General features: G+C 40.4%; 1 protein-coding gene across 7 annotated transcripts in view; it reads left to right on the top strand.

Annotated features, from left to right (window-relative positions):
- Positions 1-270: 270 nt before the first annotated feature.
- The window catches only part of NPAS3 (neuronal PAS domain protein 3), a 597,848-nt gene continuing 580,577 nt past the window's right edge, over positions 271-17,541 (top strand). For 2 of the 7 annotated variants that reach the window (XM_033061911.2, XM_033061908.2), the window contains exon 1: positions 271-362. In XM_033061911.2, the coding sequence (XP_032917802.1) occupies positions 292-362 (71 nt within the window). In that variant the 5' untranslated portion in view covers positions 271-291. Of the gene's footprint in view, positions 363-3,884; positions 4,238-17,541 lie in introns of those variants that run through there. The other 5 variants (XM_033061912.2, XM_033061909.2, XM_033061913.2 and 2 more) reach the window with 4 other exon arrangements.

The raw sequence follows: 17,541 nt of genomic DNA, 5'->3' as shown, positions 1-17,541 counted from the left end.
CCCCCCACTCCCTTTGCCCCTAGCCCCCCCAAACTCCTCAATCTCAGCCCAGCCGCTCACATCAAAGCGCCCGTCCTCACTCACAGTGGCCGCCACTCACTAATGGGATTGCAGTGTGCCTGGCTCTGCTGCTGCAGCCGCCGGAGGGAGAGTCGCTGCTGCTGCACCTCTTCGCCGACACTCGCCGGGTGCTGAGCCGCGGGGATGATCAGGATCTTCCCGGATTTCAGCGTGCAGGTGACGGCGGCGGCGGCCGGCGGGGCGGCCGGGGGGGTGCCGGCGGCGCCGGGCATGGGGCGAGCCGGCGCCGCGGCCAACGGCAACCCGCAAAACGTCCAGGGCATCACCTCCTACCAACAACGGTGAGCACCGACTGGGAGAGGGGTGTGCGGCTCTTCTTGAGGCTCCCTCACTTGCTTTTTCTTTGTGCTTTTGTGTTTCTTTGTTTTCCCTTTTTTTTTTTTTTTATGTCTCCTTTCTGTTTGTTGTGGTGGGGGGAGAGCTTGGTTGGAAGGGAGGGTGGTTATTTTTTTCTTTTTTTTTTTTTTTTTTTTAAATACAGCATCTTTTAAAATGCACTGAGAAGTAAACACAATCTCCTAGTTTTGTCTTGGATGAGCAGTAAAGCAACAATAGAAAAAAAAAAAAAAGAAAGAAAAAAAAAGTGAGACCCCGGCATCTTAGCTTGGCTGCTGCAAAGTTTGGGATCCCGTCCGCTCATCCTTTCTAAAGAGGAATTTCTCAATGTCAATGCCTTGTGCAAATCCCAGTGTGTGGCAGCCAGGGGGATAATTGATCATGGTATGCTGATTGATAATTTTCTTTCAACCAAGAATGAGAACAATTTTCACTTGGGGTTGCACACTTGCAATTCCACATTGTAGTTTTAACAGTTTTAGCATGTCACCTGTTACTACAGGAAAATATAGCCGAAACCCTAAGTATACTCAGCACTCTTACTTTTTTCATCTTAAAAGCATTCTAATGCAAATGCAAGAAATTCACAGAGAGCGCCTTTGGGAAGCAAAGTGTAGAAAGTTGGCAGTAAGTCATAATGAAGTTTAAAGACGTTCCCCATTTGCCCTAACAATTCATTGATATGTTCTGATACTAACATGAAGCCTAATTAATTACCTGACATTTCTTTATGTTTCTAAACCTGAAGTCTGAATCTGTTAACTTGCTTTATATACCCGAAGCCGAATCTTGGAAAAAAAAGTAGACGACAACAGATCTGATATCGGAACAAAACGTTTACATTTCTCTCATAAAAAGGGCACTGTCCCGAGTATCTTGTTTTCCACTATTGCATTAATTTATATACCGAGAAAAATGCTGTGTAATCTTAAATATCCAAACTAAACATCCCTATGATGTTAAGGAAATAAAAAAAAAGTTTCAGAATAATATTTCAAACTTAATTGGTTTAGGAGGCAGATTTAGATGCTGCTCTGTCGTTCAGCAACTTTTGTGTTGCTTCCCATAGTTTTGATGCCTGTGATAGAAAACGTTTGATGGTAACTTTTGTAGACTTTATTAAATGAAAGTTAATAGGGAGCTGATATTCCTGAAATAAGCTCTGATGATACCTAAGGACGTTCTTAGCTAAGAAACATTTGAAACTAAGCAGGAATCTTGTTTTGTTCAAGTAAACACACCTACTCTTCATATACTTAAAAAAAAATTAAAAATCTTGAATGTGAGAGTTATAAAGAATGGATTAAAGTTTCTTTCTTTTTATGGTTTCTGTATTATTTTTGTCACTTATAAAATATTTAAATTACAATGGAAACTGACGGACACTTTAACGAGGAAGTACAGGCAGCAATCACAATAGTTTAGTCTGTGAAGTGGGGAAGTCAAGGGTCAGAAATGTCAGATTGGCTTTTACACAAATGAAAGAGACCTCTGGAGACTTTAAGTTAAACAGAATTATGTAGACAAGGCAGCATACAATTTTTTTAGTGCTTCGCGTTTAATAGTTTGGTTCTAGCAGTCTGTAATCAGGAAGAAGTTATAAAAGCAATACTTCTCTGACAAACTACTAACACCTCTAATCCAAATAGTGCTTAATAGTTATTCGAGTGCTTTTACTACCAGGAATCCTGAGCAGTCTGGATATCTCGCACACTAACCTACAAGGGGAAACATTTATGCACTTCTTCCAAATTTTCCCTGTATATTATGGATGAAACAGCGTGCTTTAAGTCGAACGATTTTTCTCCCTGCTTTCTCAAAACGCTTAAAATACGGCAGACACGACATCTCCTCACTCTATTGCCACGGCCGAGGAGACACCTGTTACCTTTTTTTTTCCCCATTTCGGAGGCGAGGAGACAGGACTGCCGGCCGGGAGCGGCATCTGCTGCTCTGCAGGCAGCCCCTCCTGCAGCCCGCGGTGCCCGCCTCGCTCCGCGCCGCCCGGGGCGCAGCGCGGGCCGCACGTGTGCGCCGGTGCCCCCGGAGCGCGGCCGTGTCCCCAGCCCCGGGGACAACCCTCCAGCCCCGGGCCAACCCTCGGGCCGTGTCCCCAGCCCCGGGCCAACCCTCGGGCCGTGTCCCCAGCCCCGGGCCGCCCTCCGGTCGTGTCCCCAGCCCCGGGCCGCCCGCGCCAAGTTACGCCGGCCCGGTTGCCTCCCGCGGGAAGAAATCCTTCGGCCCCCGGTGCGCAGAGGGCAGCCCTCAGCCAAACTTCCAGGTGTTTTGCTAACTTCTTCCCCTTGGCTCTGCCCTGCGTCTCGCACACGCTCTTGGCCCCCAGCCTCCTCCCCTCCCCCCAAAAAAACTTTTGGAGTAGTCGCGGAAACATTTCTCGTGGATAAGTGCGGCCGACCTTCGGGGCTTGCCCCTTTACCCAAGGAAGCCTGTTGGATTTTCCCAGGGAGCAGGATCAGGCCCGGGCAGCTGTGCTTCCAAGGGAGCAGCAGAACAGCCACAAAGTTACCTTGGAGATCAAAGCTTTTAGCGAACGAGTGATTTCTTCTATAAAGGGCTAGCAGCACTCGGGTTTTCGCGGTATCCTGGAAGGAACGATTAAGGTAGCGGTTTCTTTTCCCCGCTCCTCTACTTCATGATTAGTTTTATAATCTCCAATAAAACCGCGTGAAGTGCTACACCCTTTGCCAACAAAGCGGGTCATCATTCTAAGTTCACGTTTCCAGCATTACGCCTTTTTATCTCCCTAGCACCCGATGGCCACTCTTAGGATGTGCGGGCGCGTTCTTGGAGGTGGCCGGGGGATGCGAGGGTTTCCCCCGCCCGACCCGTCCGGACTGGCTCCGGGCACACCCGCGTACGGCCCCGTGGGTCGCAGGGCCTCCGCATCCCCCGGCCCACGGCTCCCCACCCGAGCCCGTCCTCCACCGTGGGAGCCCACGGGTGACACGCTGCCTGTGCCCGGCATGATCCCGCCGCGCTTCTGCGCCCGCGGAGTTGAAGAGCGAGTCCTTGCCTCCCTCTGCTCCTCTTCCCTGCTGGAGCCCAGACTCCAGAGGAAGAAAGTGTGCGAAACTGCAACTGAGTGGCGTTGTTGCGCCGGCAGCAGAGGCTGTGTCCCCTGCACGCAGAGCGGGAGCCGAGCTGGGAAAGCAGCTGGAAAATGCCCAGAAATACTTTCACAGCGGTCAAGCCTGGAGATCCCTGACACCCCTCCTTCCCTCCCCCGCCCCCGCCCCGCTAGCCCGATGGCCTGGCACCCCGCGTAGCCCGGCCCGCGGGCGCGGGGGTGTGTGTGCGAGTGTGCGAGAGAGTGCGTGTGCGTGCGTGTGTGTGTGTGAGTGTGTGTGTGTGCGTGTGCCGCACCTGCCGGGCGATGCCAGCGGCCGGGCTGCCCGCCGGGGCTGCGCCGCGGCTCGCTCTTCCCGCCGCCGCCGCCGGCCGCCGCCGCTGCCTGCGCTGGGCATGTCTCTGGGGCCGGCGGGGCCCCGGCTCCCTCCGCTCCTCGGCTTATGGACGGCGGCAGCGGCAGCAGCAGCGCTAGCAAGCAAGCGAGCGAGCAACCTGCACCAGGACTGCGCGGAGGAGTGGGAGCCCGCGATGCTTTGGCCTCAGTACTTTTCCTTAGCCTGTCTGGCTAACCGGGGCCATTGCTGCCGCCGCTGCTGCTGCTAGACACACAACACACACCAACATCAGGAGGGGGAAAAGTAAGGGAGAGAGGAGAAAAAAAAAAAAAAAATCCCAGGAAGATGGCGCCCACCAAGCCAAGCTTTCAGCAGGATCCTTCCAGGCGAGAACGGTAACACTTTCTCTTTATTGAACCTGCAGCAGCAGCAGCAGCAGCAGCAGCCGCCGCCGCCGCAGCAGCGCCGGGCCGGGCCGAGCCGCCGGCGCCGGGGGCCGGGGCTGGCTGCCATGCCGGGGTGGGGGGACCTGCCGCCGGCACCCGCTGCTCGCACAGCCGGGCACCGTGAGTTCCTCCTAGTGCGCACCGCCAGCCGCACACACACACTCACACACACACACGCACGCACACAGTCAGAACAAGCCGCGCAGCAGCGGCCCCGCTCCGGTGGCCGCACCGCCGCGGCTGCCGGAGCCGGTGCTTGGTGGGGCGCGTTGTGGAGCGGGCGTGTGTGTGTGTGTGTCTGTGTGTGTGTGCTGTGCGCGGGGGCGGGAGGCCCCCCCGGCGGCCCCGCCGCTCGGCGGCCCTGGGGCGCCGCGCCAGGCCCGGCGTTCCGGGCGGAGGGGCCGGCCCCGCCGGTGCGGTTCAAGTGCGGCTAGGCCGGAGCGGGGGGGGCGCGCCGCCAGCTGCGCCCGCGGGGCTGCCCGGGCCGGCCCCCGCCCGCCGCCCCCCGGGGTGGGCAGAGCGGAGCCGGTGCGCGGGCGGGCGGGAGGGAGGCGGTGCGCGGGGCCGGGGAGGGAGGCGGGGGTGATCGCGCTACCCCCGCGGCTGGTTCCCGGCCCGCCGCCTGCCCCATGTACTTTTGTTGGGAGAGAGTGCTTGTGATTAATGTGCTCTGCTGGTGACACGAATTGCCCGTAGCGGATTTGTTCTAGTAAAGTGAATCTTTCTAGAAGTGACTGGTAGGAGACAAGAGTACAAGTTCATGTGATGTTACTTTGTGATTCTTACAAAAGTATTCAAAGCTCCGTTGCTACACTGCGACGAGATATATGCCCAGAAGAAGAGCAGCCAGAGGGTTTGGGGTGGGCTCTTTCTCTCCCGCCCCCTTTAGCGTTACAAGTGAGCTTGAGTGTGAGGGGTGAGGAAGGTTCCTGGCTAGTTGGAAAAATGGAAATTAACATTTAGATAGCCTTTAAAAGTGGCTGGATCATGTGTTACTTGGATTGTATTTCACGGCACAAATAAGTCTGAAAAATATTTAAACAAAAGTACTTTAGCCTTAATTTCACACTTGCGTGTTTTAGAATGATCAGCATTTCTAGTACAACTTCCAACTCTCACTGATTTTGTCTAAGTAGTTGTGCCATTTTTCCTAAGACAGCAATCTGCGTGGTAGAAAAAGACCCATACATCTCATATTCACTACTGAAGTGTCAGTGTGCTTGTCTTAGATGCATTAGTGTTAACTGTTGCACTTTGACAAGGCTGTATTGATATGTAGCAAAATTAGGAGGTACACATAATTGGAAAACACTGCGTCCTTAGACGGCAATGGCTTAACTACAGATTTTCATTTTCAACTATAAACGTTTTAAAAAAAGAAATCTTCATTCCAGTGGCTGCAAAGGTGTTTCTACTGTGTTAATAACACTTAAAGCAGCAGGTTTTTCTCCTGCAGAGTTGTTTGTTGGAAAAACAATTCATATGAATAAGTCCTGTCCCCCCCAAGCAAACAATTCTGCTTCCTTCTTTCAGAGAATGTTACTATATTAGTGCTAAGTGTATTTGCCAGGATAGCTTCAGTAATCTCTCCAGCAGAAGCATATTTGTGTGCCATTTTGGGAATTTCTCTGAGATAGGAATCTTGAAGATAGAATTAATTTCTAGGGGAAACTTCATAGCCTGTGCATGAGTGCTTTCTTTATCACCTGTCTCCATTTGGCATTCGGAGAAGGTAAATCAAAGTGCGCGATTTGTTATTCTGCTCCACTTGAGAGCTGAACTAAATAACACTTGGTCTGAAATTCTGATTGAAGTTGTAGGAGGATATACTGTATTTAATTTAATGCCCTTTAATAGCATCTTCTTGTTCAGCTCTGATGCTGTCATTTTAAAGGTTGGATCAGAGTAGTTTTTCCCTGTAGGGAGTGGGAGGTGTAATCATTTCAGGGGAAAAAGGTAGTCTAAATTCCTAGAACACTAATAGGCCACAAACTTGGCCTAGTGTCCAAGAAGTTGCTTTTTGCCCTTAAGTTTCACTTTGTTATCACTCTGTCCAGTGCTCTGGATAGTTTAGGTATAAATAGTGCATGTAGAACATGATGACATTTTTTGTAGCAAAAATAATGGTAGTCTGTTTATTTCTTAAAAGTTTTGGAGAAAATGGATCAATGTTTCAATAAGCAGATACGGATGTACATTTTATTAAAAGTTGTGCAATGTGCTCATGAAGTCTTGCGTGTAACTATTTTAACTGTCTTTGTACAACCTTTCATCTGTATGAATCAAGATATTGGAAATACAGGAGCTCAGCTCTTACTGAAGGGGTTTTGTTGTCTCTTAGCTACTACTTCTGTAAAATAGTTATCAAGATTAAGAATCCTCTAAATTAACTTTGTGTACATTGGTTTTTTTGGTCTTCACTACCACAAGCATTTAGGTAGATGGTATTACATTTTTTCAAGCAAAAAATGCGCTTACAAAACAGATGTAAAAAGTAATGGGCTCTGACGTAACCAGGCACTTGAATAGTTTTTAAACTTTTTTCTTCTGTTTAGGTTCTTAAAAGGATATATGAAAAGTTACTCAATTACATTTGCTTGATTTTCTTTTAAACCGTGAGTGTTAGCCAATTTTACAGTTACAGCACAGTTTAGTTTTTTCAAGTGTGTGGATATACACCCAAGAAACTGAAATAGACAGAAGTGTTATACATATGATATGCCAGCATTGATTTGTATAGCATATCATAATATTAGAGTGCTATTGGTTTAGAGTGAAAGAGAAAAACCCCTTATTTTGGCACTTTTTCTAGAGCATGAGCTTAAACATTGCAGTGATAAATGATGATATGCATTGTCTAACACTTGCTTTTATATAAATAGCTCCAGAAGATTGCTTAAATGATAATCGAAAATATGAAATAGGGTGGCCTTCATATCACAAGGCCAAGGGTCTACAAATGGAAAAACTGAAATAATGAAATATTTCCAAGGCAACAGACTGTCAACAAGAACAGTAATGCATGGGCATATCATAGAGCTACCAGAGAGGATATTAGATGCTATAGCTCTAGAGCCAGGAGTTGTAATGACCTTTATTAAATAGAGCCCTCCCACTTTACAACAATCTTTCTGATTTCTGATTTATGGATTAGCAGTCATACTACTCTTCATAATTTGAAACATTCTCCCACCATATTTGATTTGCTGCATTTTTCTCCACTGGAATCATACATTATTTAGAGCTTACATGAGAGTATTGATCAACAAAACTTATATTAGGTATTTTCAGTAACTAATGGGATTCTGAATAACAAGATTTTTTTCTGCAGCACCATTTTTACATTCTTTAAAGCATGACTGTTTTTTCTTATTCAGTTAGCTTGTTTTCTAACAATTTGTCGGTGTTATATTCTAGTACTGTATGGTATGTAAGTTACAAATAATTAGAGGATTTTGTTAACAGATTAATACAGTACCCAGAGCCATAGGTATTTTTAAGAGAATATGAGGATCTATTGTCAGTACCCATCTCTTTTTATTAGCTTCTCACTTGAATTTCAGAGTCTAATATACTGGCAATTTCAAACCACATTTGTTTGAAACTTGGCACACAAGTTGCCAGCCCAGATGGGAATTTTACTGCAAGAGTGATGTAAAACAGTTGTTGAAAATTGACATTCTAGGTGTTAGTTTCATCACCATACTTCTTAAAAAATAACGAATGTTTACAATTATTTTTGTTTCATAAAATGGTCTTTATAACAATACCCTCTTTATTGGAAAATGTGTTCAAAGATTAGAATTTTGAATAACTGATACTGATCATGCAAATGAACTGTTACCATTTTATTAACATTTTTGGAACGATTCTTCTCTCTCCGAGGTCAGTAGAATGAAGCCATTTAACCAACGTGGCAGAAGTTCATTTGTTAGCAATTAAGTAACTGTTTGCTGTTATGAAACCATTTCCTGAAATCTCATCTTGTCTTGTCTCATGTGAATAAACCTTACGTTCATTTATTCCATCAGAACAATTTTATATTATTATCAGCAGTAGCTCTTGCAGGTGTAAAAGCACCTCATCTTGTATTTCCAGCATAGTCATGTCAGCATAGTCATAGCATATTTTAAAATGAATCAAACAAACTTGTTCTGCAGGATATCACCCTGAAAATTTTTTAATATATTCTTAACATATGATACTTTTAAGATATATAGCAAAGACTGCATTTTCACTCCAGTTGTTTGTTTCTTTGGTTTGTTTGCTTTGCTAAATGTTTGGCTTTTTTTTTTATTTTTAAGAAGCTGTCAAAGATTTACATCCAAGAGACGAAATGTTTTGAAAATACATTTCAAAAGAATTATGTTTTTTCAGAAGAGGGAATTTCTTTCTGTGTTATATTTATAAGGCTACTGTATGTTATCTTTAACATACAAAAATCCCATCAGTGTGAATGAGGTGTGCGACTTTTTGTTTAATAGGACTTTGCATAATAAGGATAATTTGTAATAATGTTGTATTTTGCTGCATAAGAAGATGTGCCATAGTAAGAATATAATAGTTGCTGCCATGTCTTATATGACTGGAGCATTGTTCTGCGACTAGCTCGAGCAGTGGTTTTGCAATACACAAAGTCCTAGTCAAATGAATAGGACCCTTGTGCCATTCATTTGGGCAGGACTTTGAGTAGTACAAATATTCGTTAATTTTGTATGCCACAGAAGTATATTACACAGGACAAAGAAGGTACAGTAAGGGTAGGATAGTATTTGTGTCTCTAACTTGGCAGAACTGGACCCTGTCTTTGGGAGAATATTGAGTTCAAGTTGTACCTTAATCTTTAGAAAAGTCCCAAATGAAATTACGTACACAATTAAAGTATACTACAGAGAATCACAAGCAAGGATAAAAGTATTTTTAACATATAATTTAATAGATGTGAATTTTTTCTCAGAGAGATCGCAATGACAAATATACTTAGTGAGAGGAGGAGTAGTGAACTTTGCCTCTGTGTGTTATTGTAAAATGTGAAAGTCTAGAGACTGTCAAGTAAAAATGGAGTGGTTCTCAAGGAGATCCTGATCTCAGCCTGCTGCAGCTAGATATTGAGAGTTATGCAGCCCTTACCGGCACTCTACATGCAGGCGAGAGCCAGGCACATTAAAGAATAAGTGATATGTGAAAAAGAATTTGAAACGGATTACTGAAAGCAGAGTTTTGAAGATTTTCTTACAGGCTATTTTCCCAGCCTTTCTTGCATGTTGCATTTTGGACTTTCACTCTTCTGTCATGTTATGTCATTTGTCTGTTCTGGGGAACTTCTCATTGATGTCATCCAATGTCTGAAGAAGACTTTTGTATTAATACTGAGTATTTCTGTGGATATGTTTCTTTATTTGGCTTAGCATGCTTTGAAAGGTCTGAAAACACTGTTCTACATGTTTTACTGATGAGATAGTTACACAAAAGATTTTTGAGAACTACCAGAAGTGGCAAAAGATGTCAATGTTAGCATTAGGAATAAAATTCCAGTCCCCATTTTGACTGTGTATTCAAAGATTATACTGCCTTCATTAGAGGGATTTACATTTCTTTTACAGGCAAAACCTCCACTGAAATAAAGTGCTTTCAGAGAATGGCTTGATTGCAATTTAAAATTAGCTGTTAGCTTGATATATAATAGAAGTTCAACACTTATGTTAAATAATTTAAGTGGAAAAGTACTGTTCCATTACCTGCAGGCATGTTAAGTTTACATATGTATATAGTGAACTTTGGGGATATAGTCTGAATAATATGTATGCACGTAATCTATGATAATGTCCCAGGGGCTTAGATTTTCTGAAGAGCCTATTGGATTTAGGCATTCAACACATACTGCATTTTAGTGAAATATAGGCACCTAAATCCTATAAGCTCCTTTTAACATACTTGCCTGGGAATTTTGTCTCCAACACAAATTTAGAACAGATATTATATTGTTTTAAACTGAATTTTATTGTGTAATGAATAGTCTTTCAACAGACATTTCTGATGAAATCCTAAAGGGTTACAGTTTTTCTGAAATTTAGGCACAGAACTGTATATTTATATATCAGAATTCTATACTTACATATTGGAATGCAGGGTGGAGGTGGTGGATTTTCATTCCCTCTTGCTTAAATGTCATGTTTGAAAGTCATGTGCAAATTCACATTTACAATCAGTTTACTCACAACCTAGGCTCATATCAGTTAGGTGTCAAAGCTGTAATTAATTTAACAAAAGTATAGTATACCAAATTTTAGAAGAATGTTCGTTAAAAAACTGGTTTTTTAAAGAGATGAGAGGCAGAATTTGTTATTTTGTGGGAAAGAAAATGTAAGTGGGCAGTTTTCACAGGTCAAGGTTGAGGTCAATAGAAAGAACTGAGTGACTGAATCTGTACAGTGCTGGCAGCAGGATTAAAAAAGGAAAAAAGTATTAAAAAAAAGAGAATAGCAGCCAGTGGTGCTTATCCTTCAACCTTCAGAGCTGAAAAAAAAGCTGCTGAGTTTATTTGTCTGACTATAGTTAGATGTAGGATTGGCATGTTTGCTTCACCTTTGCATAAATTGCTAACAGTATGGACAGGAGGTTCTCAAAAAGAACTGCATTTTAAAAAACAAACCTGTTTTCTCTTGCTAAGTAACAGATAAAATATTAGCATAAAAAGGGAAATATACTTTGAGTAAATTTATCTATTTATTCTTTCTGAGCTGCTGTTCAGTTTTACAACAAAACTTGCACTTCTTGTGAAAAATCAAAAGTACAGTAATTTTTTCCATCGGCTGAATGAGCTAGATAAATGGTACTCAAGTAGTTGTTTGCAGAATCCAAGTAGTTTACTAAAGTATCTTAATTAATTGGATGTTCAGTTTAATAGTGAAGTTTCCTGTTTGTAGGCAGTGCTCTGTAGCAAGAACATATATTTGATACATAAATGATACATATGGTTTCAAAAGGCCCATATTTATTCAAGATCTAGTTTTACTAAACAACTGTTTCAGATTAACAAACAACAGGAAATAAATGGAGGTGACAGAAAATAGACTTCAGATGAGAAGCATGATAGAAAAGATACAGCTGATTCCAGATCTGTCAAACATATATGCTGTTTCTTATATCAATCACTCTATTTACACTCAAATTCCCAAACTAAGAGATGCTGTCTTTCCTTTTACTCCTTTTTTAATAGGAAGAAAAATGCTTCTCTACAGAACTGCGGTTTTGAAACTGGTATTCCATGCTTTTTCAAATTTTTTGTATCACTTCCAAAAACCAGAACAGGAGGATGTAACAAACATTGTGAATCTCCTTTACTTTCCCCCCAGATTATTTTGCATACTGAATGTCTGTCTTTAGGAGCAGCCAGTATTTAGATTATGGATTTAGAATTCCTTTAGGAGTGTTTTTTTAAAAAAATTGTTTATTATGGTACTATTGCAAAAAAAAAAAATTGAAGTTCTATTTATGACTTATTTGTTTTTTGTGGCAATTATCATATATTGCAATATTTGTTCAATTCAAATAGGAAAAAACCCAAAGCGATTAAGAGAAAAAGTGTGTTTTAACTGACAGAGAATGGAAAGATACTTTGCCTGAAAAGCAAAATTAGAGTTCTTCAATATCTATTCTGCTTCTTACTAAATATGAGGAAAACTTTAAAGGTTTTTTCACTGACTTATATACATGTGTACTCCAAAGTGCAGGCATATGTTTTATGTTAGATAAATAAAGAATACGTATTTGCTTGAAAGGAAATAATGCTAGTTGCTCATCTTCAGCAAGCTATGTCTTACTTTATCTGAAGTTAAATGTAAATACATGTACTGGAATGAAGATTTTCTTTCCCTCTAATTCTGTGATCGAAAAGTAAGCTCATCTTTTTTTTTCTTTCTTTTTTTCTTTTTCTTTCTTTTTTTTTTTCTTCTCATTTTTATTGTTCTGTGTAAATGTAATTTGTTAATCCTGTGAAATTTGTCATAGATAAATTTGCTTGGATTATCTTGTCACCACCGTATCTGCATTCTTTTGTTCATTGCTTATTCATAATTTAACAGTCTGGCAGTGAGCCTTTTTGGGATGCTCACAAAAGATATATGACCTCTACCAGCTGCTACTATAACCTGCAGAATGCACAGCAAGACATTAGAAATGTGAGGATTCCTCTACTGATTAAAGTGCTCTTCATTTAAACAGTCTGTTCATAAGAATCTCAGGAATCTTTGTGGATAGCAGTTTTGATTTTTCTTTTCTCACAAAATTATTTCTAACATTTTCTTCTCCTGAAGGGAAAACTAACATTAACTCTTAAGGAGGTGATGCTTAGCTCTCAGATGGACTAATGGAAATTAAATCCCTCATTATACATGCCTGTGTATACATAAGTGTGTATGTGTATTTGCACATTTTCATATACCGGTACCAGTCTCTACCTATACATATATATATATATATATGTATTTCCTGCAGTTTTGCAGGGAGGGATTAGTGCCCATGTGTGCTATTTTAAAGCTAACTCATCTATTAGGATATTTTTCAGCACATATTATTATGCAGTACTAATTTACAGAAGAGTTTTCCAATTTAACCCTGCTTTAGCCCCAGTGTCTTACAGACTCTATTGTGTAAATACTCAACATTATACAGTACATGAAAGACATTAAATATAATGCTACTTGAAGTGTAACAACATTTTAGATTTTCATTATTCTCCTGACTCAGTTTAGCATATAAATTTTTCCCTTTTTCACTTCTTTTTTTTTCTTCTTATCTGCAGATCAGCTTGTGAGTAATGGCTAGTTTTTACCTCCCCATTGTGCTGGCACATGATTATAGTTCAAAATAATTCATTGCTAATCCATGCAGTATTGGTTCATCTCCATCACTTTGTTTTGTGATTAGAGCCTCAGGCCTGTAAGAACATCCTTCTGCACAGTTTTCTATACTGATTTTCTGTGACTGCATCCCATTTTTTAAGTAGTTCTATCATTGCTGCTCACCTAACAATCCTATTTAATTTTTAAAAATGTGTCAGTTAAAAGAAATTAATATTTTGTGGGGTTATTTTTCAAGGGTTTATGAAAAATATTTGTTTTCCACTGCAGTAAGTCTCCAGCAGTGGTGTGTATAGGTCTTGGTTCATCTCAGCTGATGATGAAAATCTGACTTGAATTTCTCATTTTTCCTTAGCAGTCTGAATTTCCTCTCTACTTATTTACATTAGGTGCCTCAAGAAGTCCAGAATCTTAAAAAGAAATACTGTTGGGTTTTTTTTGAAACAGACTGCAATAGAATAGTAATTACTGTCTTGTCATTTTCAACCCAACATTTCAAGCAGAGCTGGTGTAAAATAAAGCTAACAGAGGAACTTCTAAAATATATAGGGCATGATCCTACTATGATCACTCTGGTTGAAGTTACTGTTTATTGGGTCAGATATGAACTGATGTGACATTAGAACTGGGCTTATGTGATATAATGATATTGCACCTTAATCAGATTTACATTGAATATTTCCAGATTTTGAAGAAAGTCCATAATTTTATTTCACTTCAAAAGATGCTAATTTTATGAGAAGGTCATAGAAAAGATTTTTCAAGACTTTGTTTCAGCATTGAGTAGTCCTGTGTTCCTTTTAATAATTACTTTCATCTCATTGTAGCCGTGTGTTTGAAAGTGTAGGTCAATAAGGATGATCGCATTCAGAATTTCATGATCTGTGTAGTGGAACAAATTGAAAGCAAAGCCTGTATCAATCACTGTGAAGGGAGGGTTAATTGTTACTGCTTCTCAAGCCTCTGGACAGATAAACCAGTAATGAAATACTTATTGCTCTGATATGTGAATGGTTAAGGATGAAACAATGGAAACAGAAGCAGTCTTCCAAGATAACAAAAAAACCCAACAAAACAAAACAAAAACAAACAAACAAACAAAACCTAACCAAAAAAGGGAAAAAGGCAAAGAAAGAGAATAATTTGGACTAAAGTAAGATACTGTATATATTGTGTATTAACATTTTGAAAGCAATTTTGTTTTCATCTAATAGAGCCTTCTAGAAATGGTGTAAGACAGTAGAATGTATAAGGTCTCTAAAGTAAAAATAAAACATTAATTTTACAGCTTTTATTATGTAAATAATTTGAAAGGTTTTACATTAAGCCTGGACCTTCGGTAAAAGTAAAATTTCTACATTAAATGTTTTCTTTTCTCTGTTTTTAATTTGTGGTACCTTTAACTGTTTATTTCTTTTCTTTCTTTAAAACACAGCTGTATTTACTAAATCAAGTATGTTTTGTTTTCATGTGATGTTGTTTTTAAGCATTTTGCCTACAGCCAAGCAGGACTCTAAAAGACTGTTTAAAGATAGAAGCAGTAAAATAAAAATTAGTGCAAAACCAAATTACGATACTACAGTAAATATTTAACTATTTCTAGATTGTGAACTTAACATTTTAAACATCTGTTAGTTACTTATATGTTGAAATATATGCAAAAATATTTAGCCAAATTGAAGTCTTAGGCCCATGACAATCATCTCAACACAGTGGGTAGTTCTGAAAATTAATGAGAATGATAATACTGTAAAGACTGTTCCAGAGTTTGCCCAAATTCATTATCTAAGACTCTTGTTAAGAACATCTCAAAGAATTTTAACCAGGAAAATATATTAATGGTTCAAAAGCATTTTTCAAAATGGTGATTTATAAAAGTATAATGGAATTATATATGCAAAGAGCTGTAGTTAGAAACACAAATAACACAGGAGCAGCACATTATGAAGGAACATTTTCCAATAGCTAGAGTACTTGACTTTGATTTTGTCCATGGGTGTCAAGGTTTCCTTAACAATTTATATTTTGAGATGAAGGAAATTAAAAAGTGTAGGCAACTTATATAAAGGAAAAAACTTTTGTCTCCTTGTTAGCAACTTAATGAGGCCTAGAGCTGCTTAAAAGCTACGAAAAGTAATTAATAATTTTAGAACTAGTATAAACATCTTTTAGACAATCGAAAAGCACTTTCAGGAGGAAGGGTGATGAGACACATCTTTAGATTTCTCTTCAGAATGTTAAGAATTTCCTGTTGCCTGTTTCCTGATGGGATTGACGCAGCTGTGTATCATATGGAATGAAAGAGGAACCGAGTGCCTGACTTTGTTTTATTCAAGTCTTCGCTTAAGAAAATGTATGTGTTTATTTTGGCTTTTTTCAACACATCGCTGATATGAATGCTATACACAAAATTGTTCAAATGGGAGCTAATTATGATTAATTTATCTTTTTTCTAAGGGACAGAAAATGTTAATAAATAAAGTATATCAGTAAGAATGGTGGTGAGTTTTGTTTTTTCTTATTTTTTATTTTCCTTTTTCTTTGCAATGAAAAAGAGAGAGCTTGGAAAATTACTGTTATTTCCATTTGTATTTTCAGAAGTGGTTGGTATAGAAGTATCTGTAAGTATTTGCATGTGTACGTGTAATTGTTGGAAAACAAGTTAGTTTACAGAGTTTCTTATTAATTTTGGCTGTTGTACAATCTCATCTATCTTTCACGGGAGATGTGAATGCAAAATAGAGAGGAATAGGAGGATCAAAAAAACATTTTAAGTAGTAATTTTGTTCTAGCTGTTCCACTTAATGGACCAATTCTTTGAAGAGAATTCAGGGTGGGAAACTGTACTTGTTAAATTTGTAATTTCCTTCTCTTGCAAGAGAAAGCTTAGCAGAAGATGGCAAATGTGTTTAACTGGTCTAGGAATGGGTTAAAAAAGGAGGTGCAGATCCATAGCAGTGGGGCCACCCTTCAGCTTGTGTCCCGGTTCCTGGCAGAGCCTTGTAAAGCTGTGTGTACTTAGGTCCAGTTGGAATTCATAGTAGCTCAGGTCAATATGATCTTCTTCTCAGAGGGCTGTATAAGGCAAATTCAGTTTCTGAATGGAAGCCTTGGATATTCAATGCCATGAATGAGCAGCTTCTTTGCATCCCACTCTGGCCACTACGGAGCAGGAGCAGGCACAGTGCAGAGCGCACTGCAAGGATGAGCAGTAGTGCTGCTAAGGGCGTGCTAAAAGGCAGAGCAGAGGCTCCTGTGACTAAGTGGGGTGATTGCACTGGATTACTTCTGAGACTGTCTCTCCAAGCAAGATGCAGACTTCTAAAGATCACTTTAATCATTGTAAATTGCACTTTAAATCTTAAGCTTTGATTCTCTCAACCTGCCAGCCAGCTGTGAGAACAGTTGACCATGCCCCTGTTCTTTTTGGCCTGTGACTTCTTGGCAAATGTCGTGTTTCTGCTGCTTTTGGATACTTCGATCACTTCTTCAGCGCATTGTTTGAAGCACCTTTCTCATTCACTACCCAGATTTGTGTGGGAGTTCTGCAACATGTTGTCTCTCAACCGCCCCCTTTTTTCTCCCCTTATTCTGCTTTTCATCTTTGCATAATCTTATGTGGAAAGACAAAAAAAGTATCATCTCTTTGCAGATGATTCACAGGCTTATGGTATATCTATCTCAATGAAAATGTAGTCTTGCTTCTCTGTCATCTCCTTATTGCCTAGCTTAGATTCTCTTTGTCAAAACAGATCTCCTAGAGTTCTTTACAAGCCCTCCATCTACTTTTCAAGTTAACACTGCTCTATTGCCTGTTAGGAGAGGTCTGTAATTTGGCAGTCTCACTGATACAGACCTCTTCCTCATAGCATAGTAGTTAAAAAGGCAAATAGATTATTTGGTGTGACTAGGAAAGAAATAGAAAAACAAACTGAAAACATGAATGCCAATCCATAAATCCAGTGTGTGAAATCTATCTGTGGTGTGTATTTTTGTTACAATTATTTAAAAAAGATACTGTAGTTTGAGATAAGGCTGATGAGATGCATGCAAGGAGTTTTGTCAGAGGAGGAGTTAAAGTAAAATACTTCCTCTTGGAAAAGAGATGCCTCAGGAAGGTAGTTGGGGAATAAGTATTCATTAACTTTAATATTATGAGAACAAGGAAACATTCTGTGTAATTCTCAGGAAGCAGTTTTAAATCATTCAGCAGAAGTTGTAATTTTTTGTTTGATTTTGTTTTTTTCTTTTCATGGCTTTTCTATGTGCCTCCCTTCCATCCTACCACACAGCATGCCATTGAATTGCTCAGTGGAATTCCTTGCCAAAGGGTGTTTTAGAGGTCAGAATATGAACAGGCTCAAAAATGCATCAGGCATTACTCTATTACAT

This window comes from Catharus ustulatus, chromosome 6, assembly GCF_009819885.2.
Source record: "Catharus ustulatus isolate bCatUst1 chromosome 6, bCatUst1.pri.v2, whole genome shotgun sequence".
Taxonomy (NCBI): domain Eukaryota; kingdom Metazoa; phylum Chordata; class Aves; order Passeriformes; family Turdidae; genus Catharus; species Catharus ustulatus.
Note: the sequence above shows the minus strand (reverse complement) of the source record. Positions and strands in the feature narration are given on the sequence as shown.